Raw genomic sequence first — 23,025 nt, forward strand, 5'->3', positions numbered from 1 at the left:
TAAGGCAAATTCTGCATCAGTCTTCCCAGTTTCTTCACCAAGGTGCATGGTGTACAAAGAAAGTCCAATTGAGTTTTACAAAGAAACATTTGCCTCCTTTATTGCCACAAATCATGTTTAGAACATGGTAATTAATGACTACAATACTGAACAGCGGAGTTTGAAGCACAACAGAAATTGCTTTATTATATCTGATATTTGTTCAGAAAAACTTTTTCACCTTCCAAAGATAAGCATTTCTCATTTACAGTCAATGTGCATTCATGAGCGTTAATGACCATGGCACTTTAAGGGTAAATCCCTTGCAGCTTCTCGATCAGTTGAAGTCAGAAGTTTACATACACCTTAGCCAAATACATTTAAACTCCAGTTTTTCACAATTCCTGACATTTAATCCTAGTAAAAATCCCCTGTTTCAGGTCAGTTAGGATCACCACTTTATTTTAAGAATGTGAAATGTCAATAAAAGTAGAGAATTATTTATTTCAGCTTTTATTTCTTTCATTACATTCACAGTGGGTCAGAAGTTTACATACACTCAATTAGTATTTGGTAGCATTGCCTTTAAATTGTTTAACTTGGGTCAAACGTTTTCGGGAGCCTTCCACAAGCTTCCCACAATAAGTTAGGTGAATTTTGGCCCTACAGAGCTGGTGTAACCGAGTCAGGTTTGTAGGCCTCCTTGCTCGCCCACAAATTTTGTATAGGATTGAGGTCAGGGCTTTCTGATGGCCACTCTAATACCTTGACTTTGTTGTCCTTAAGCCATTTTGCCACAACTTTCAAAGTATGCGTAGGGTCATTGTCCATTTGGAAGACCCATTTTCAACCAAGCTTTAACTTCCTGACCGATGTCTTGAGATGTTGCTTCAATATATCCACGTAATTTTCCTTCCTCGTGAAGCCATCTATTTTGTGAAGTGCACCAGTCCTTCCTGCAGCAAAGCACCCCCACAACATGATGCTGCCACCCACGTGCTTCACGGTTGGGATGGTGTTCTTCGGCTTGCAAGCCTCCCCCTTTTTCCTCCAAACATAACGATGGTCATTATGGCCAAACAGTTCTATTTTTGTTTCATCAGACCAGAGGACATTTCTCCAAAAGTACAATATTTGTCCCCATGTGCAGTTGCAAACCGTAGTCTGGATTTTTTAATGGTGGTTTTGGAGCAGTGGCTTCTTCCTTACTGAGCGGCCTTTCAGGTTATGTCAATGTAGGACTCGTTTTACTGTGGATATAGATACTTTTGTAACGGTTTCCTCCAGCATCTTCACAAGGTCCTTTGCTGTTGTTCTGGGATTGATTTGCACTTTTCGCACCAAAGAATGTTCATCTAAGAGACAGAACCCGTCTCCTCCTGAGCGGTATGACGGCTGTGTGGTCCCATTGTGTTTATACTTGCATACAATTTTGTTTCTGAGGTCTTGGCTAATTTCTTTAGATTTTCCCATAATGTCAAGCAAAGAGGCACTGAGTTGTAAGGTAGGCCTTGAAATACATCCACAGGTACACCTCTAATTGACTCAAATGATGTCAATTAGCCTATTAGAAGCTTCTAAAGCCATGACATCAATTTCTGGAATTTTCCAAGCTGTTTCAAGGCACAGTCAACTTAGTGTATGTAAACTTCTGACCCACTGGAATTGTGATACAGTGAATAAGTGAAATAATCTGTCTGTAAACAATTGTTGGAAAAATGACTTGTGTCATGCACAAAGTAGATGTCCTAACCGACTTGCCACAACTATAGTTTAACAAGAAATTTGCGGAGTGGTTGAAAAACGAGTTTTAATGACTAACCTAAGTGTATGTAAACTTCCGACTTCAACTGTACGTCATCATTTGATCGGAGTTGACGTCAAGCTTTACACAAAGTTGTAGTAAACCTGTGCAATGTTTTCCTATTAGTGAGAAAGTGAAAGAGAACACTGACAATTATCCCAAGTTTAACAAATGTTTTAATGGTACTATTTACAAAAACAATTCTGCTTTTGATTAGGTTAACTGCTGCAACAATTGGACCAGTACATTTACATCTTGCTTAAACTACAAAACAAAGTACAGGGATGGAAGGACTGTGGCGTAAAAACAGGTGTAAAATTATACAACCATAGATTTTGCATAGCAATTAGTTACGAGGGGAAATGGTGGTGTGGTTATGACATTGTGGGGTGGCAACACAAAAAAAGCATTATTCTGCAACATAGTCTCTTTAGATCGGATCGATCTTGGGGGGGGGGCAAATATTTTCTCAGCATTAGAAATATTCCCTTAACTGTAAAACCTGAGGTCTGGGTTGCTTCTAGCAAAGAGCTGCTACATATGAAACTAGAGAACACACTTCTTCTTGTCAAGTTGAACCAGAAACAACTTAATTATCAACATTAACAAAACATTGTCCAATAATTCACCAGCATGTAGCCTCATACCAATGTCCGGAAAAAAATGAAAAAGCTATTAGCTGTGTGATTTTACCATTTGAAATAAATTTGACTATGTTGACATAATACTACACCAATAATAATTTGAGGAAAGGGGAAAGTAAACTAAACCGATGGTAGGGTCATCCCCGATCATCATCCACTTCCTTTCCCTGTGTGGCAAGTTCCTGTTCTATTATGTGCTCTGGTGATTTGATTAGCATTAGCATGGTTTAGCATGCAGTAGTGCTCCCTGTAGGTTGGACAAGTGCTTAGGACACCCAGGTTCCTCTCTACCGCAGTCACTCCCGCAAACAAGACAGCGAGAGCTCGGTGGGATCAGAGGTGCCGGGTGCTCTGCAAAGAGATTTTCTAAAGGAATGATTACTGTCCAAAACACAAAAAGAAAGAGACTTCATTGAACAGACGATACAAAAAAAGTGTCAGGAAAGGAATGACAAACAAAAAGACATGCAACCCAACAAAACTACTTGGCAATGAAAGATGTGCTCCACGATTTCTAATGCCCCCCCCCCACCCCTAGAGAAAAAAAAGGACACAAAACATCCCAAATGTACCTGTTAATTGGGGAGTATGAGGATTTTTTTTTTTTTTTTGTTATTTGTCACACCACTAGAAAATGTACATGGGAAATACAAGCAAACTAGTCAATAGAAAAACACCCTTTGGCCATACTTTGAGGAGTCAGCTACATAGTGCGCTACAAGTGTACACGCCACATATGGAACACCACTAAGCCCCATGTACATAGTTTTAGACTACAACAGAAATAATTTTTGTAACATCAAGAGTGTAGGGAAAGGCTTCCATCTTCCGTATAATATTCACTAAAAACTGTGAAATAGTATTAGACTGGTGTTTGAATATCAAACAGGAACCCTTTTAAATAGCCTTTTTTCTCAGTTTGAGGTTCTGCTTGTTAATGCCAGAGAGGTGTAGGGGTTGAGGAGGACCTCGGCCTGTCAGTCATTCATTGGTGGGCATGGCCCTTCTGTTTGGGGGCGTCGTCATCACAAGGCAAGGGGCTGTCTGTGTCATAGCCTGTCGACGGGCAACACGAGACGCTGCGCATTCGCGACCGCCTCATCTCATCTTCGCCCTCCACCTCGGGCTCCGGAGCGGGGTCCTCTGGCAGGGGGAAGTTTCGATGCTCCCACGGGGCCACCGTCTGTTCGGGGAAATCCTTGGGTCAATTTAAGTACAACTGAATACCATCAAATCAACAATTTGTTAATCAAGTTAAACTAATGATGCAAATCGACAAAAAAATTGTTACTTCACGTTCCAAAATTCACCAAATGAGAACTCAGAATGTACAGAAACGTCCTAGTCCTCTAGGGTCAATATAACTGCAATAACTTGTGACTGCTTTCCCATGTCTGAATATGTCATCATCACAACATAAAAACTACTGGGCACAGTGACTCGAAGACCAGTCTCTGTTATTCTTCATGTGTGCATGTGTCTGTTACGTTCATCCTCACCCTCTCCTCGAAGGTGAAGTCGGGTGTGGAGCAGCGCGTGTCCTCACTGGACAGCAGGCGGTGGGAGTCGCGTGAGCACGGCGTGTGGGGGTTGGAGGTGGCGTCCGGACTTATGGGCGACGCCACGTGGCTGTAGTCGTGCAGCAGGGGGCAGTGTCCAGGGTCAGGGGACGCCGGCTGGGGAGTGGGCGGGTTGGTGCTGCACAGCAGCGGTGTGGTCCTGCCATCCATGGACTTGTACGACCTGAGGGACGATTGTCGTATGAGTGGACCGTAGAACACAGGAAATGTGCCACAAATGGAGACCAAACTTAACTTCCCTGTTACTACCTACCACTTCTTTAGAGAGCCCTGTCCTTATCATTTATCAAGTGATCATAACTTTTAGTGGAAAACAATCTCGTAAGGAAAATATTTAAGCCTTTGGATGTATAAGAATATTGTACGTGTACAAAACATTAGGAACACTTTCCTAATATTGCGTTCCACCCCATTTTGGATTCAGAACAGCCTCAGTTTGTCGGGGCATGGACAATACAAGGTGTCAAAAGCGTTCCACAGGGATGCTGGCCCATGTTGACTCCAATGCTTCCCGCAGTTGTGTCAAGTTGGCTGGATGTCCTTTGGGTGGTGGACCATTCTTGATACACACAGGAACTCGTTGAGCTTGAAAAACCCAGCAGCGTTGCATTTCTACACACTCAAACCGTGTCGCAATTGTATCAAGGCTTAAAAATCCTTTAACCTGTCCCCTCCCCTTCATCTCCACTGATAAGTGGATTTAACAGGTGACATCAATAAGGGATCATAGCATTCACCTGGATTTACCTCGTCAGTCTCATGGAAAGAGCAGGTGTTCCTAATGTTTTGTACACTCAGGGCATATTGACAATGTGCAAAGACCCCACTGAAATATTTCCTACCAAATGTGTTGACATTGATCAAATAGGTCACAGGTGTAGTAAGTAGAGCACATTTATCTAAACTGAGACGTATGGCAGTGGTGATGAGGTACTGTGCTGTGTATGAGTGTACTATAGGCGCCCCCTACTGACCTGCTGCCCCTCCTCTTGGCGGGGGCCAGGGCCATCCAGGTCCAGCGGGAACGCTCCTGATCCTGGCATGGCTGGTGGAGCTGGGAGAAGGCCGCGTCAGAGAGGTCCTCCATCTACACACACAGAAATGTGTTATTAAGATAGGACTCCTTGATCCATAAATCAATCAAATGTATTTAGAAAGCCCTTCTTACATCAGCTGATGTCACAAAGTGCTGTACAGAAACCCAGCCTTAAACCCCAAACGGCAAGCAATAAAGGCCAGAACCTAGGAAGAAATCTAGAGAGGAACCAGGCTATGAGGGGTGGCCAGTCCTCTTCTGGCTGTGCCGGGTGGAGATTATAACAGAACATGGCCAAGATGTTCAAATGTTCATAGATGACCAGCAGGGTCAAATAATAATAATCACAGTCGTTGTCCAGAGTGTAACAGGTCAGCACCTCAGGAGTAAATGTCAGTTGGCTTTTCATAGCCGATCATTCAGAGTATCTCTACCGAGTTAAAAGAACGAAGCAAAGTAAAAAATTGGTCATTCAAAATACATGGCAGTTCCCAAAGCAGAGCTTAGGAATGAAGCAACATCTTACCTCTGTGTCGTTCTCCTCTTCTGCCATGGGCTGGGAGAAAATGTCAACTTCCCGCCAGTTGGGGGTGACAATCTCTTTGTATTGTAGTTTCTCTACGCGCGTGGTGGCCGCCACCGACATGGGGATCACAATGTTGTTGATGTCAAAGGAGCTCTCCCCCCGCCTCCTCCGGATGGGCTGCTGAGGGGGCGCAGAGTTTTTTTGTAATATAACCTTTATTCATACAGCTATTTATCCAGTTAATTATGAACAGGTATGGGGCGTATTTAGTGAGGGGAAACGTTCAGAACAGCACAGATAGAAATGGAAGTAACAGCTGATATGATGCTCAATTCTTCATGACCAAAAGTTAAGTTATACAAAAATCATATTTTATCTGAACGTTTTGTAACATTGCACCTTTCTGAACAGAACCCGTGCTGTCACATTCATGATCCACCTAGACCACACACACAGTCAATAAAAGCTGTGATGAGCTTACGGGTGTGTTGGAGAAGCTGAGACTGTTGGGGCCAATTGGGGTGGAGCTCTCCGAGGAAGTGGACAGCTGGCGGGTCAGCGAGGGGCTGTGGAGAGACGAGTGCAGGCTGGCCAAGGACGAGCAAGGGCTGCCCGAGTCCAGGAAGAGCTTTGGGGTGGCTGGAAGAGAAAGGGGAAAAGAGAGATTAACAACTAGTCATGATTGTTATGACTCACATCTTTTGCATTGTAAATGGATAGCATGTCAAATGACGCTTTCAAGTACTCAAAAGTACATGAGAGTAGCTCGATTTAGCTTGGGATTTGCACTTTTGGGACTAGTCCATTGATTCCATTGCACCTGGTAAGCTGATCAAACACAGCTCAACTATTGGTAGTATTTGACCCAGGTCTGATTCTCTCGAGTGGTGCAGTTAACTCACAGCCGTGGGTCCTGTCCTGCAAGTGCTCGCGGGGCCTCTTGCGACTGTAGCTCCGGTCATAGGGCCCTGTGGAGGGTGAGGGGAGGCCATGCAGAAGCCGCTCGGCCTTACAGAGGGCCTGGCCCTCCAGCCTGGCGGCGCTTAGCACCCCACCGTTGCCATCCAAGTGGTGGTGTTGTCGCCGCTGCAGCTTCTCAGCCCGGCTCTTATAGTGAGACAGTCCTGTGGGGGGGGGAAGGGGAGAGACACTGGTCAGGGGATTTTTCATTCTACACAGCTAGGGTGGTATGTGTGTGTGTCGAGACTTCCTGGTAAAATAAAAAAATGGGAGAGTGCTACACTCGCTAACGGCTGACAAGTTGATTTCCAAAGGCTGTGTTTATCTCCATTTGGTGCGAGTTGGTGTGTATCTTTGTGTCCACAAGGGGTCATGTGTACTCCCTGACTGTGGACTGCTTTCCAAAGGTTGTGTATATAAGTAGGTGTGTATGACTACACTAGATGTGTATTGGATTGCTTCATATGCGTGTGGTCCTGCCCACATATACTCACTGTGTGCCATGAGCGAGTTGGCCAGCTTGATGTGCTTGTCTTTGGAGGAGAGCTTGTGTTTGAGCGAGAGCTTCTTGAGGGGCTTGGTCCTCTCGGGGGCCTTGCCCTGCCAGTGGCTCTTCATCACCTGCTGCAGCCGCAGGCTCATACACACATCTAAGGAGAGAAACACGCACTTAGTTTTATCCACAAGAAGATGTGGTCGGTGCAGATGAGAGAAGGAAAAGGGACAAGGTGGGTGGAGGAATGGAGGGAAGAGGGGTTTAAATAAAACAGGCTGTTTCACACACTCCATGGTGATAAAGTGTACAGTAGGGAAGTGAAAAGGTGCTTCTGGAATGGCAGTCAACTAGTCTGAACTACTATAAAGGTAGTTACGTCACAAACGGCATTATGTTTACATTACTGGAGTCACCTTGTTAGGAGGCATTAAGCAACATTACGAGAGCATTTTAGAGAGAATGTTACAGTAGCTAACAAATTGTAAATAAGTGAATTGCTTAGCCCCACAGTCAGCCAGGTTAGCTAGAGAGAAATCCACATTTATTTACAGTTTTTAGCTGAAGCTCCCTCACCTTTTCTCCTTTTTCTGTGGGTTGGCAGGTAAACAAACTAGACTAGCTCAGAAGCACATTGTCAGGGTTGACGCAAATGAGCCTAAATGTCATGTTAAAAAAACCAAAAGCCAATGAGGCCTTTAAAAGGCTTAACCTGTTGGGGATAGGGGGCAGTATTTGCACGGCCGGATAAAAAACGTACCCGATTTCATCTGGTTACTACTCCTGCCCAGTAACTAGAATATGCATATAATTATTGGCTTTGGATAGAAAACACCCTAAAGTTTCTAAAACTGTTTGAATGGTGTCTGTGAGTATAACATAACTCATATGGCAGGCAAAAACCTGAGAAGATTCCTTACAGGAAGTGGCCTGTCTGACAAGTTCTTGTTCTTCTTGGCTCTGTTTATTGAAAACTGAGGATCTTTGCTGTAACGTGACACTTCCTACGGCTCCCATAGGCTCTCAGAACCCGGGAAAAAGCTGAATGATGTAATTCCAGCCTCTGGCTGAAAAACATTAGCGCGTTTGGATAGTGGCCGGTCAGAGTACCATCAGACTGAGGCTCATGCACGAGGGCATCCCATGTTTTTATTTTCTCTCTCTTTGTACGTAAACACGCTTTCCCGGTCAGAATATTATCGCTTTTTTACGAGAAAAATTGCATAAAAATTGATTTTAAACAGCGGTTGACATGCTTCGAAGTACGGTAATGGAATATTTAGAATTTTTTTGTCACGAAATGCATCGTGCGCATCACCCTTCTTTACCATTCGGATAGTGTCTTGAACGCACAAACAAAACAGAGGATATTTGAACATAACTATGGATTATTTTGAACCAAACCAACATTTGTTATTGAAGTAGAAGTCCTGGGAGTGCATTCTGACGAAGAACAGCAAAGGTAATAACATTTTTCTTATAGTAAATCTGACTTTGGTCAGGGCTAAACTTGGTGGGTGTCTAAATAGCTAGCCCTGTGATGCCGGGCTATCTACTCAGAATATTGCGAAATGTGCTTTCACCGAAAAGCTATTTTAAAATCGGACATAGCGAGTGCATAGAGGAGTTCTGTATCTATAATTCTTAAAATAATTGTTATGTTTTTTGTGAACGTTTATCGTGAGTAATTTAGTAAATTCACCGGAAGTTTGCAGGGGGTATGCTAGTTCTGAACGTCACATGCTAATGTAAAAAGCTGTTTTTTGATATAAATATGAACTTGATTGAACAAAACATGCATGTATTGTATAACATAATGTCCTAGGGTTGTCATCTGATGAAGATCATCAAAGGTTAGTGCTGCATTTAGCTGTGGTTTGGTTTTATGTGACATTATATGCTAGCTTGAAAAATGGGTGTCTGATTATTTCTGGCTGGGTACTCTGCTGACATAATCTAATGTTTTGCTTTCGTTGTAAAGCCTTTTTGAAATCGGACAGTGTGGTTAGATTAACGAGAGTCTTGTCTTTAAAATGGTGTAAAATAGTCACATGTTTGAGAAATTTAAGTAATAGCATTTCTAATGTATTTGAATAACGCGCCACGGGATTGAACTGGCTGTTGAGTAGGCAGGACGATTTCGTCCCGCCGACCCTAGAGAGGTTAAAAGAACTGAAAAATCTAATTTTTTTTAAAGTTAATTCTAAAAACGCGTACCCAAATTATGTTGACCCCATTGTTTTTAATGCTTGAAATTTGCTTGCAACATGATGCTCTTTGGTCAAGTGAGGCTAGTCTGATTTGTTGAAGACCAGTATTAAGCAAAATTTACAGCATGTTTACATTTTTACTTTAAATTCTATGGTGGGGAGAAGGAGACGAGCTCAGGTGTGCACACAAGCTAGCTAGCAACCGAGCAATCGACGCTTGGTGTTAGCAAAAAGGACGATGCCTATACAACAACTATCTCGCCAGTCACTACTTCAAATGTAGCTTATAAGAGTTCGCATGTTGGCTGTTTAGAAGCTGTTAGCTAGCATGCTAGATACCACAGCTAACTTCGTTAGCCAACAAGAAAGCAAGTCAAAGCATATCCTCCACACAACAACCATCTCGCCATTCCATTTGATTTAAAATCCTGTGGTTTGTAGCAAAAAGCTGGATGTCGAGATGAAATCTAGTAAGCCGTATTGACTGATATAGGTAGCTTGCTTAGCTGCTAACAATCGCGGCTAGCTAACAACAAAAATATCAGGAATAGTGATAACGCAATGGACAAAAATGACTTTTATTATATAATTTGTCTTTTGACCAGTATACGCCCACGCCACTGTTTCGTAACAGGCAAAGCAGGGGCACAGAGATATATGGAGTGTATGGTATCAGTCCGTACTGGGTTGGCTCCTGGCTCATCGAAAAATAATAAAAATAGAATCTGGTTCTATGCTCCTGGCTCCTTACCGTCAGGGAGTGAGAGGATGGGGTGGACGCCCGGGTCCAGGTGGGACAAGCGCTCCAGGGAGGGAAGCTCGTACTGGGGGTCTTCTCTGGGTGCGCTGGGGCGACCCCCGCATGTCACACAGGAGGAGGGGTTGACCCTGCAGCTGCACAGGATAGCGCTGGTTCTCGGGACCTGGGAAGGGACAAACCAAAAGTCACTTGTTTACTAACCCATTTAATCCCATGGGTCACAATAGTTGTACTTAAAACGAATGTGTCATATTATGCAATATTATGATGTCTAGTATGATTTAGAGCAGTGTTTTTCAACTCCAGCCCTCGAGTACTGCCAACAGCACACATTTGTTGTTGCCCCAGACAAACTCATTGAGGGCTTGACTGTGACTAGTGGGAAAATACAGTGAAGGTGACTTAAGGATTCATACACATTTTGACAGATGGAATTCCATGACTTTTCACCAAATATCCATGACCAACAACTGGCGGCGTATCTATGTAGATTTAAAAAGTAAGCGTAACGTGATAGACACTGGGAGGCTGCTCTCTGATCCCATACACCATCTCCTGTCATTGTGCAAGGATCTTACACCCCCCCCCCCCCACACACACACAAAGTAGAATTCATGTTAAGCAACTGTATAAAACACATGGTCAATCCTCAGTCTGGAGATGTACTGGGTGTGCAGGCTTTTGATTCAGCCAGTTAATCAAGTTCCGGTTGAGCAGCTAATTTAAAACATTTGGTTTGTTAGAGGGGGACTAGAATAAAAGCCTGCACACACATTAGCTCTTCTGGAGGATGGTTGACCCCACTTCATGTATAACATTGCTACCAAATACATTTTATGCCTTTTGAAATAATTTGCTCATTCACTATATCAAATGGCTATGGTAGGCCACAAATCTTTTTATTCAGCTGAAGCAAGCCCCCAAATTCTCTTCTGAAAGTGCACCTTTTCTAGTTGTCATACTTCGCAGGCTGACTAGCATATAGAGTTGCAATGTCCCATAAATTGGATGCCCAAATCAACTGGAAGTAAATACAAAACAAGACGACAAAGGCATCCGCTGAGAGCGAATTCCCTACAGACAGCGACTCCAGCTACCATCACACACACTGTTTTTTTTTAGCCCGAAAGCAGCACAAGGCTCCACGAAAGAAAATAAATGACGTAGGGGAGACAAGCGGTCAAAGATGGGACCAGGAACACAGGCCGTGGACACGGAGCTCCAGTAGCACGCGGTAATTAACCTCTCTAAAAAAGGCCTTACTGGCACGCAAGTCGAGGTCTTATCTAAGGGCCTCTCTTTTGTACCTACGTGTACAGACGTATCATTCGATACGAAAGTAGATCTGTTTAAATTATTTTGCCAGATTAAAGTTAAGCACATGTTTTCAAAACACTGTTTTGGTCCTAGAAACCCATCTGGTACCCATTTTAAGCCCAAAAGCAAATTCTGTCCTATGGTTAACAACTTCTCAATTAATACCTATTGTAGGTTAGTCGAACAAGAAGCCATGTCAGTATATACACGAGAAAAACAAACCACATTCAGAAGAACCTCACTAGAACAGAACAGGCACTTAACGAACGATTAATCTTTGGTTATTAAACCTGCAGACAAGGGGGGTGCTGCGGTCTTTTTAGACTATAAAAAATACAAAGAAGACATTCAGAGACAACTCAGTAATGAATGCTTCTATAGAAAGACAGTGTTGATCCCACATGGGATATATGGTCTAATCTGGAGCAAGCTCTATTAAATTACCTTCTCAAAACCTGAATACCTTTGCTGCAAATGCACCATACGTCCATGCCTGTACATTTTGCCGAAATTACACAAACCTAAAAAACACAAGGCAATGATCCAGGCAGACCAGTGGTTGCAGGAATAGGCTCAATGCTAGAGCCATTGTCAAACTTGGTAAACTCTTATTAAAACTCATGTGCAAGCATTGCCATCATATGTGAAAGACTCTATAGACTTCATAAACAAGATCTCACCAATAACGGGTTTAACCTCTATGGGCTAGGTGGGACGCTAGCGTGCCACCCGTGGTGCACTCCATCAACAGCAGGTGCATTTCAAGAGCGGCAAATTTGAATCCAAATAAATGTCAAAATTCAAATTTTTCAAACATACAACTATTTTACACCCTTTGAAAGATAAACATCTCCTTAATCTAACCACGTTTTACGATTTCAAAAAGGTTTTACGGCGAAAGCATAAATTTAGAGTATGTTAGGACAGTACATTTACAAGAGTTGTGTGTAATGTTTTGTCAATTCAAAGACAGGGTCACCAAAACCATAAAACCAGCTAAAATGATGCACTAACCTTTTACAATCTCCATCAGATGACACTCCTAGGACATTATGTTAGACAATGCATGCATTTTTAGTTCTATCAAGTTCATATTTATATCCAAAAACAGCGTTTTACTATGGCATTGATGTTGAGGAAATCGTTTCCCTCCAATAACCGGCAGTCAAGTCAGCGTCACAAATTAAATAATTAAAATTAGAAAACATTGGTAAAATATTATATTGTCATTTAAAGAATTATAGATTTACATCTCTTGAACGCAATCAACTTGCCAGATTTAAAAATAACCTTACTGGGAAATCACACTTTGCAATAATCTGAGCACTGCGCCCAGAAAAATACGGCGTTGCGATACAGACTAGACGTCATGTTGGGGAGATCTAAAATCGAAAATACTATGTAAATAATCCATTACCTTTGATTCTCTTCATCAGATGTCACTTCCAGGTATCACAGGTCCATAACGAATGTAGTTTTGTTCAAAAAAGCTCATCATTTATGTCCAAAAATCTCCGTCTTGTTAGCACATGATCTAAGCCAGCCGGACTTCTCGTCATGAACGAGGGGAAAAAATATATTTACGTTCGTTCAAACATGTCAAACGTTGTATAGCATAAATCATTAGGGCCTTTTTAACCAGAACATGAATAATATTCAAGGTGGACGAATGCATACTCTTTTATAACGTATTGGAACGAGGGTACCCAACATGAACTCGCGCGCCAGGTGTCTAATGGGACATCATCGTTCCATGGCTCTTGTTCGGTCAGATCTCCCTCCAGAAGACTCAAAACACTTTGTAAAGGCTGGTGACATCTAGTGGAAGCAATAGGAAGTGCCAAAATATTCCTCAGCCCCTGTGTTTTTCAATGGGATAGGTTTAAAGGCAATACAACACATCAGGTATCCACTTCCTGTCAGAAAATGTCTCAGGGTTTTGCCTGCCAAATGAGTTCTGTTATACTCACAGACACCATTCAAACAGTTTTAGAAAATTTAGGGTGTTTTCTATCCATATGTAATAAGTATATGCATATTCTAGTTACTGGGTAGGAGTGGTAACCAGATTAAATCGGGTATGTTTTTTTATCCAGCCGTGTCAATACTGCCCCCTAGCCCTAACAGGTTAACTGAAGACTATTTTGGTCACATTAGATGTCGAGAGTCAAAATCCCAGCATTCCCTATATGGGGGGGCTGGCAGCTTTAGCTCACTATTTGAGAGACAGAGATACTAACGAATACCCACCAACAAACTTTATTCTAGAGCTGGCTGAATATGTTGACGTGTAACTACTTCAGGTTGATGATGAATACTACCTCCAAACGAATGGAACATCGATGGACTCCACATTCACTCCGAGCTATGCTAACCTTTATGTGGGTCTTTTTGAAGAACGTTGTGTTAATAATGAAAGCAAAAATCCATTTGAGGAGGAATGGCAAAAGAGCTGTCAGACTTTATGGCATTACTCAATGACATTGACCCCCAATCACAAATTCACTATTGAATGTGACAAAATGTGTTCATTACCTCGATATGTGGATTGAGAAATCAAATGGAACCCTGTTTACAACACTATAGAAAAGACAGAAATACTCCATTACAGCTTCCACCCTGAGCCATTAAAAAGAAGACTTCCAAAAAGCCAGTTTTTCAGACTGCGCCGTATATGCCACTCCACAGAGGACTATCTATTCTCCACAATGTGTGGATGAAGCTCTTAATTTGGCATTGGGGAAAACACGAGAAGAACTGCTACAAAAAAGACCCACTCGGGGCTAAAGAACACTAATATTCACAACTGCATATACTTTGAACTCGTGAAAAGTGGGAGATGCTGTCAAGAAACACTGGCATGTTTTTTCATCGGACCCAGCTTTGCCTGCTGAATTTAAGAATCCACCACTTATTGTATATAGGTCGTCGCAATTTACGCGATAAATTGGTCCATGCCAACTGCCAGCCACAAAATAAAAATCAGCCAGGCTCTTTTACACCCTCTTCCAAATGGTAGCTATAAATGTAGAGGTTGCGCACAGTGCAACAACACGATGAAGTATGAATATTTCTGCCACCCACATACAGGAAAACGGTGCGACATTATTACTTGCTCCACCACCCATGTTATCTATATTATTAAATGTCCATGTGGGCTGTGCTATGTAGGTAAAACGTCTCGTTCCCTCAAACATAGAATCAGTGAACATAAAAGTTCAATTAGGAGAAACGACAGGGATTATCCAGTAGCAGTACATTTTAATGACCTAAAACATGACATTTCTACCTTTAGATTTTGTGGTATAGAGGAAGTCAAGATATCAGACAGGGGATATTAATAATACTCTGAGCAAAAGATAATGTTTTGGGATTTTCACCCTCCAGACATTATTTCCTAAAAGGTCATAATGATGAAATGCCTATGTATGTTATGTTGTAAATTTGAACATGAATTATAACCCCCTTTTCAGATTACACTGACAGTTTTCTTGCGCTGTACCCAATGATTTATGAAAACTTGCTTGGTAGGTCGATGTCCTCATTGTGGTTTTACAGACGTTTAATACATTTTATGTACATACTTTATTCGAATATTTATGAAATGCGTATTTTTATATTTGGTAGCACTTTGTTTTTCCTTCGACTCCAACCCCATTCGATGCATTGAACGGATGTGGGCGGGGCTAGGTCTACATAAGGGTGCTAATAATTTATTTTGAAAAAGCTCTGACGAAGGCCCTTGAGCCCGATACATAAAGCTTATTAAAGATCAGTGATACTATCAAGATCAGTGGGCGGGTTTGTGCAAGTTCCTTTTGAATTTTGAAGCCACATAATCTAAAAGGCTACAAATATGTTTTCTTAAAATTACTGTTCACGATTCACATATTTTTTTTTGATTCGATTCACTGTGATTGAACCGAATACCAAATAATACAATGGCGAAGTGAATCGTTCGTTATCGTCAAAAATAATTGTTATATATATATATTTTTTTAATCGGTCAAGTAAGTAACATCAAACTATGTATGTATGTAGGCGGGACCAGACCAGACCAGACCAGACCAGACAGACAGACAGACAGACAGGACGGAGACAGGACAGACCGGACAGACAGGACAGACAGACCGGACAGACAGACAGGACAGACAGACCGGACAGACAGACCGGACAGACAGACCGGACAGACAGACCGGACAGACAGACCGGACAGACAGACCGGACAGACAGACCGGACAGACAGACCGGACAGACAGACCGGACAGACCGGACAGACAGACACACAAGTTTGATGTACTTACTTGACCGATTAAAATATATATATATATATATATATATATATTAATCGGTCAAGTAAGTACATCAAACTTGTATGGCCGTACTCGCGAGAGTCGGTGGAAAGTCTTTTGGGACATGACATAAAAACATTAATGCATGGTAATAATAGTTAAACAGTGAACTAGAGGGTACAAGATGTGTTTTGACTTGGGTACTTAAGTCTTCTCTCTATTATATTTTATAGGCTAGGCCTACCTGCTGTTGCAATGTCTGACTGTCTCTCTTTCCAAGAGCTACGGCCCACTCGTCTCGCACACACGCAGGTGATGCGCGCAAATACAGATGCTCTGAAGTTTAATTCTGAGCCTGGCTGAAATGCCGATTTTTATTTGATCAAATATAAAAAATAACTGTGCCTCAAATTACATTAAGAGAAATTATGAAGTTACTTTCCATGACTTTTCCAAAACTTTTTCCAGGCCTGGAAAACACCATTTCAAGTGTTAAATGTAATGTGCATGGCCTCCCGAGTGGCGCAGTGGTCTAAGGACTGCATCGCAGTTGCTAGCTGTGCCACTAGAGATCCAGGTTCGAGTCCAGGCTCTGTCGCAGCCGGCAGCGACCCATGGGGCGGCGCACAATTGGCCCAGCGTCATCCGGGTTAGGGGAGGGTTTGGCTGGCAGGGATGTCCTTGTCCCATCGCACTCTAGTGACTCCTGTGGCGGCGCGGGCGCATGCACGCTGACGCGTCGCCAGGTGTACAGTGTTTCCTCCGACACATTGGTGCGGTTGGCTTCCGGGTTAAGCGGACATCGTGTCAAGAAGCAGTGTGGCTTGGTAAGGTTGTGTTGTTTCGGAGGACGCAAGGCTCTCGACCTTCGCCTCTCCAAAGTCCGTACGGGATTCGCAGCGACGAGACAAGACTAACTACCAAACGGATACCACAAAATTGGGAAGAGAAAAAAAAGGGTTAAAAAGAAGAAAAAAAGTTGCACGTACAATGAAAGTACTTTCTAGTGCTAAACCCAACAAACGCACCACTGAATGTTCTGCCTTGTGCTCGGAGTCTATCAAGTGCCTTCTTGCAAACTCTAGGCGTGCCATCACGTGCCTTTTTCTCAGGAGTGGCCTTCGTCTGGCCACTCTCCCATAAAGCCCAGATCGGTAAAGTGCAGTAGAGACTGTTGGTGCTTCCACAAATTATTGACTCGGGTGTGAATACTTATGTAAATTAGATATTCATGCATTTCATTTTCAATACATTTGCAAACAATTCTAAAAACATGTTTTCACTTTGTCATTATGGGGTATTGTGTGTAGAAGGGCGGATTTAAATTATAATAATTGAATTCAGGCTGTAACGAAATGTGGAATAAGTCAAGGGGTATGAATACTTTCTGAAGGTACAGGTACAGTGTATTCGGAAAGTATTCAGACCCCTTCCCTTTTCCCACATTTTGTTACATTACAGGCTTATTCTAAAGTGGATTAAATAAAACATGTCCCTCAATCTACACCCACGACGAAGCGAAAACATACTTAGACATTTTTGCAAATTTATAAAGAATTTAAATCAGAAATGTACATAAGTATTCAGACCCTTTACTATGAGCCTTGAAATTGAGCTCAGGTGCATCTTGTTTCCATTGAGATGCTTCTACAACTTCATCGGAGTACACCTGTGGTAAATTCAATTGACTGGACATGTTACGGAAAGGCAAACACCTCTCCATACAGTGCATTCGGAAAGTATTCAGACCCCCAACATTTTGTTAGGTCACAGCCTTATTCTAAAATCGATTAAATTTACCCCCCTCAATCTACACACAATACCCCTTAATGCACTTCAGAGCAAAAACCAGGCCATGAGGTCGAAGAAATTGTCAGTAGTGCTCTGAGACAGGATTGTGTCGAGGCACAGATCTGGGGAAGGCTACTAAAACATTTATGCAGCATTGAAGGTCCCCAAGAACACAGTGGCCTCCATCATTCTTATATGGAAGAACTCTTCCTGGATGTTGGCCGAAAGGCCAAACTGAGCAATTGGGGGAGAAGGGCCTTGGTCAGGGTGGTGACCAAGAATCCAATGGTCAGTTACAAAGCTCCAGAATTCCTCTGTGGAGATGGGAGAACCTTCCAGAAGGACAACCATCTCTGCAGCACTCCACCAAATCAGGCCTTTATGGCAGTGGCCAGATGGAAGCCACTCCTCAGTTAAAGGCACATGACAGCCCGCTTGGAATTTGCCAAAAGGCACCTAAAGGACTCTCAAGACCATGAGAAACAAGATTATCTGGTCTGATGAAACCAAGATTGAACTATTTGGCCTGAATGCCAAGCGTCACGTCTGGAGAAAACCAGGCACTGCTCATCACCTGGCCAAAACCATCCCCACGGTGAAGCATGGTGGTGGCAGCATCATGCTGTGGGGATTTTTTTCAGCGGCAGGGACTGGGAGACTAGTCAGGATCGGGGGAAAGATGAACAGAGAAAAGTACAAAGAAATCCTTGATGAAGTCCTGAACACTCTGGAGCAGGTTCTCAGACTAGGGCGAAGGTTCACCTTCCAACAGGACAATGGCCCGAAGCAAGACAACGCAGGAATGGCTTTGGGACAAGTCTCAATGTCCTTGCGTGGCCCAGTCAGAGCCCGGACTTAAACCCGATCGAACATCTCTGGAGAGACCTGAAAATAGCTGTGCAGCGACGCTCCCAATCCAACCTGATAGCTTCAGAGGATTGACAGAGAAGAATGGGACAAACTCCCCAAATACAGGTTTGCCATGCTTGTAGCGTCATACCCAAGAAAACTCGACACTGTAATCGCTGCCAAATGTGCTTCAACAAAGTACTGAGTAAAGGGTCTGAATGTGAGTTTATTTTTTTGCACTAAATTTGCAAAAAATTGTTTTTGCTTTGTCATTATGGGGTATTGTGTGTAGATTTATGAGGGGGGAAAACGATTTAATCCATTTTAGAATAAGGCTGTAACAAAATGTGGGAAAAATAAAGGGGTCTGAATACTTTCCGAATGCATTGTAGGTAGATCACTGCTTGTTTTTTTTTTTTACAATATTGACTATGGGTAAGGACACTAATGACATAACATTCGCATAGCGGCATGTCTGGGAAAAATATGGGAACAAATTGGTTTTGATATAACCATTAGATGTAATCCACGAGCACAAGGAGGATAAATAACAAAACACTGGAAAAAGTTATTGTTTTAGTGCTGGGCAGGAGGAAAGCATACTATGGATCTACATGCATCTGCAAGTGCACACGCATAAACATACCTTGCCATTGAGGTTAGGTACTGTGTTAGGCTGTACAAGTCTCCGTCGTCTGCAGTTGAGTAAGGGGCGTGTGCGGGCGGCCACACAGGTGCTGTCATTGGGGCTGGGTTGGTGTTTGGTGTTACTCTCTGACACCCTGGAGAGGGAGAGACAAGACCCATTGAAGTGAAGAAGCAATGAATAGAGCGCTCAAATGGGTAAAAACTGTATAGCTCCGGAGACTGGTATGCAAGGTGCTCTTTGAATAGGGTAGTCATTGGCACTTGGAGACATCAATTTGTTGAAGCAAATTACATTCCTTCTAGGCCTCCACCTCAATACTAATTTACAAAGGCAGGCTGAAACAGACACTAGACAGCAATGTAAATGAATTACTTATCCAATCAATCATTGTTACTACACACGAGAAAAGAGCAAGTTAGTGCCTTATATTCATTGGTTCGTCCTCCAAATAGATGCACTTGAAGAATTTATGCTTCAGTTAGGTTAAGCATTCTCTCTCTGTGTGTGTGTGTGTGTGTGTGTGTGTGTGTGTGTGTGTGTGTGTGTGTGTACCTGTTGAGGACCCCGTTGACCGGCCTGCCATTCTGGCCTCTCCAGGGTCCAGACTCTGTGATGGTGACCTGACAGTCCTGGGGAGTAGGCTCAGTCTTAACTCCTGCACCGCCCACCACCAACGCACTGGGCGCCACGCCTCCCAATTCCACTGAGCCCTGAGGGGTGGAGTCAAATACCGTACATCAGCCACAGACATGAAATAATACTGTATAGGCTACCAACTAAAGCGAGAGACAAACCCACATCCTACACAAGGTGTGTGTGTGATGGTGTAATTTACCTGCTACATTTGTATCATGTGACTTGCAATGGGATATATTTTGTGTGATAAGAGCTGCACTTGATTGTCCCAGACAATTAAGAACTCATTTTAAAAAAAGACGGCCTAACGTATACAGGACGTTTGTATAGGTCATGTGTGTACTAGTACTACCACAATAGTGAATAGTGGCACTACTATATTTAGACTACACGGCATCTGTGGTATTGCACATGCAAATCTATTTACTGGCCACTTTCACATGTACGTGCTGCAGGTCTGGACAGAAACGGTCATTCAAATGGCTAAATGGGCTAGAGCACGGTCGAAGCAACACCAGGGTTGTGGGTTTGACTACTGCATGGGCCACATATACTTGAATATATGTCAGTGACAAGGCTGTCACTTCTGCAAGTCGCTTTGGATGAAATGTCCATATTACTATTATATTATTAAACCGTGCACAATTAGCCCAATGTTGAGGCGGTGCTGTACCTTGTTGGCACGGATCTGTCGGTAGACGTCTGTTTGCTGGCGGATACGGTACTCCAGGTCTGAGATGTGGGCCTGGAGCCAGTTCCAGTGGCTGATGATGGAGGCCCGCTCGATGGTGTAGCGACTCTCCGCCCGCTTCCATCTAAATCGGAAAGTCACACAGACACACAGGGATGAACAAGTGTTCATCTAACCAACTTGTCTGTTGTCTGAATTTTTACATTGATAAAATACATTTAATTGCTGTGTAATTGGAATAATTTCTTCTTGAATGCCTACACAAATGAATGCAAAAGCCACATACTATTGCCCAAACATTACGCCAATATTGAATTTTTCAACATTGGGTATTTCACAAATCACACAATATTAATGACCATTTACGTCAAATAGCAAACATTCAACTTCTGTGGCAAAGTATCAATACTGAGGGACGGGTTGTCACAGTTGCTTCTTGTTGAAGAGGCATCAGCAAAAGTTAGTTTGTATAGCTAGCTATCCTCAAAGCCCGTTTCTGAATTCATTTGTGGTTGTTTCCTTCTCACTAGCAAAATAAGTGAAATAGTACACAAATAAAATCTACCACATATCGACAACATAACCAAGCATGTCACTGGTATGGGCTGGTAAATATCCTACAGCTAGCCAGTTGTGGCCGCAAGCTAAAACCAGAGAGGGAGAGAGAGAGAGAGAGAGACTTCACTGTTTCATCTGCTGCTGGTTTGATGTTTACTCAAATAAGTATTTCCATATGTAATTGATTCGATTTTTATTCTATAAAGATTGTAATTGTGTCAATATGTTGTGATTGTAGAAAAATCCTCACAGCCGTTTTCCATACTAAAACGTAAAGTACAACTTGGTGCGCACCAGCTTACACCATGTTCAAACTACAGTAGGCACACCGTGTGAGTCAAAATTACAAATCATGTGTTCGGGCCACTTCATCAATCTTCGGCAGGTAGCCTAGTGGTTACGATTGTTGGGTCAGTAACCGCAAGAACACTGGTTTGATTCCCCGCGGTGAAAAATCTGTCGACGTGCCCTTGAGCAAGGCACTTAAACCTAATTGCTCCCATTTAAAAATGTTTAAAAATTATAATAATTTAAACTAGGCAAGTCAGTTAAGAACAAATTCTTATTTACAATGACGGCCTACCGGGGAACAGTGGGTTAACTGCATTGTTCAGGGGCAGAGCGACAGATTTTTACCTTGTGAGCTAGGGGATTCGATCCAGCAACCTTTTGGTTACTGGCCCAACGCTCTAACCACTAGGTAACCTGCCGCCCCCTATAAGACGCTCTAGATAAGAACGTCTGCTAAATGACTAAAATGTAAATGTCTTTGTGGTTTTTATATGCAGGGAGCATAAATTGTACACTTAAAAAAATAAAGTTAGAAAACATGTCTACAGAGCATTCAGACCCCTTCACCTTTTTCACATTGTTACGGCCTTATTCTAATATGAATTAAATAGTTTTTAACCCCCTATCAATCTACACACAATAACCCATAATGACAAAACAAAGACAGTTGATCATAAAAATAAAAATAACTGAAATATCACATTTACATCAGTATTCAGACTATTTACTCAGTACTTTGTTGAAGCAGCGATTACAGCCTAGAGTCTTCTTGGGTATGACGCTACAAGCTTGGCACACCTGTATTTGGGGAGTTTCTCCAATTCTTCTCTGTAGATCCTCTCAAGCTCTGTCAGATTGGATGGGGAGCGTTAGTGCACAGCTATTTTCAGGTCTCTCCAGAGATGTTCGATCGGGTTCAAGTCCAGGCTCTGGCTAGGCCACTCAAGGACATTGAGACTTGTCCCAAAGCTACTACTTTGTGTTCTTAGCTGTGTGCTTGGGGTCGTTGTCCTGTTGGAAGATGAACCGTCGCCCCAGTTGGACATCCTGAGCACTCTGGAGCAGGTTTCATCAAGGATCTCTCAGTACTCATCTTTCCCTCGATCCTGACCAGTCTCCCAGTCCCTGCCGCTGAAAAACATCCCCACAGCATGCTGCTGCCACCACGCCTTACCGTACAGATGGCGCCAGGTTTCCTCCAGACGTGACACTTCGCATTCAGGCCAAAGAGTTAAATCTTGGTTTCATCAGACCACAGAATCTTGTTTCTCATGGTCTGAGAGTCCTTTGGGCGCCTTTTGGCAAACTCCAAGCGGGCTGTCATGTGCCTTTTACTAAGGAGTGGCTTCCGTCTGGCCACTCTACCATAAAGGCCTGATTGGTAGAGTGCTGGAGAGATAGCTGTCCTTCTGGAAGGTTCTCCCATCTCCACAGAGGAACTCTGGAGCTCTGTCAGAGTGACCATCAGGTTCTTGGTCTCCTCCCTGACCGAGGCCCTTCTCCCCCGATTGCTCAGTTTGGCAGGGCAGCCAGCTCTAGGAAGAGTTTTGGTGGTTCCAAACTTCTTCCATTTAAGAATGGAGGCGGCCACTGTGTTCTTGGGGACCTTCAATGCTGCAGAAATGTTTTGGTACCCTTCCCCAGATCTGTGCCTCGACACGATTCTGTCTCGGAGCTCTACAGACAATTCCTTCGACCTCATGACTTGGTTTTTGCTCTGACATGCACAGTCAACTGTGGGACCTTATATAGACAGGTGTGTGCCTTTCCAAATCATCTACAATCAATTGAATTTACCACAGGTGGACTCCAATCAAGTTGTAGAAACATCTCAATGATGATCTATGGCAACATGATGCACCTGAGCTCAATTTCGAGTCGCATGGCAAAAAGTCTGAATACTTATGTAAATAAGATATGTTTTTAATTTGTAATACATTTGCAAGAATTTCTAAAACC

General features: G+C 42.9%; 1 protein-coding gene across 4 annotated transcripts in view; it reads right to left on the reverse strand.

Moving 5' to 3' along the window:
- Positions 1–1,941: 1,941 nt before the first annotated feature.
- Positions 1,942–23,025, reverse strand: part of kansl1a (KAT8 regulatory NSL complex subunit 1a) — a 60,497-nt gene continuing 39,413 nt past the window's right edge. For 3 of the 4 annotated variants that reach the window (XM_014158694.2, XM_014158692.2, XM_014158695.2), the window contains 11 exons: positions 20,200–20,341; positions 19,443–19,600; positions 18,888–19,023; positions 9,984–10,155; positions 7,024–7,179; positions 6,472–6,693; positions 6,051–6,208; positions 5,570–5,749; positions 4,982–5,094; positions 3,927–4,170; positions 1,942–3,610 (listed from right to left, as the gene is read on the reverse strand). In XM_014158694.2, the coding sequence (XP_014014169.1) occupies positions 3,413–3,610; positions 3,927–4,170; positions 4,982–5,094; positions 5,570–5,749; positions 6,051–6,208; positions 6,472–6,693; positions 7,024–7,179; positions 9,984–10,155; positions 18,888–19,023; positions 19,443–19,600; positions 20,200–20,341 (1,879 nt within the window). In that variant the 3' untranslated portion in view covers positions 1,942–3,412. The remainder of the gene's footprint in view (positions 3,611–3,926; positions 4,171–4,981; positions 5,095–5,569; positions 5,750–6,050; positions 6,209–6,471; positions 6,694–7,023; positions 7,180–9,983; positions 10,156–18,887; positions 19,024–19,442; positions 19,601–20,199; positions 20,342–23,025) is intronic. The other variant, XM_014158696.2, reaches the window with a different exon arrangement.

Source organism: Salmo salar, chromosome ssa19 (genome assembly GCF_905237065.1).
Source record: "Salmo salar chromosome ssa19, Ssal_v3.1, whole genome shotgun sequence".
NCBI lineage: Eukaryota > Metazoa > Chordata > Actinopteri > Salmoniformes > Salmonidae > Salmo > Salmo salar.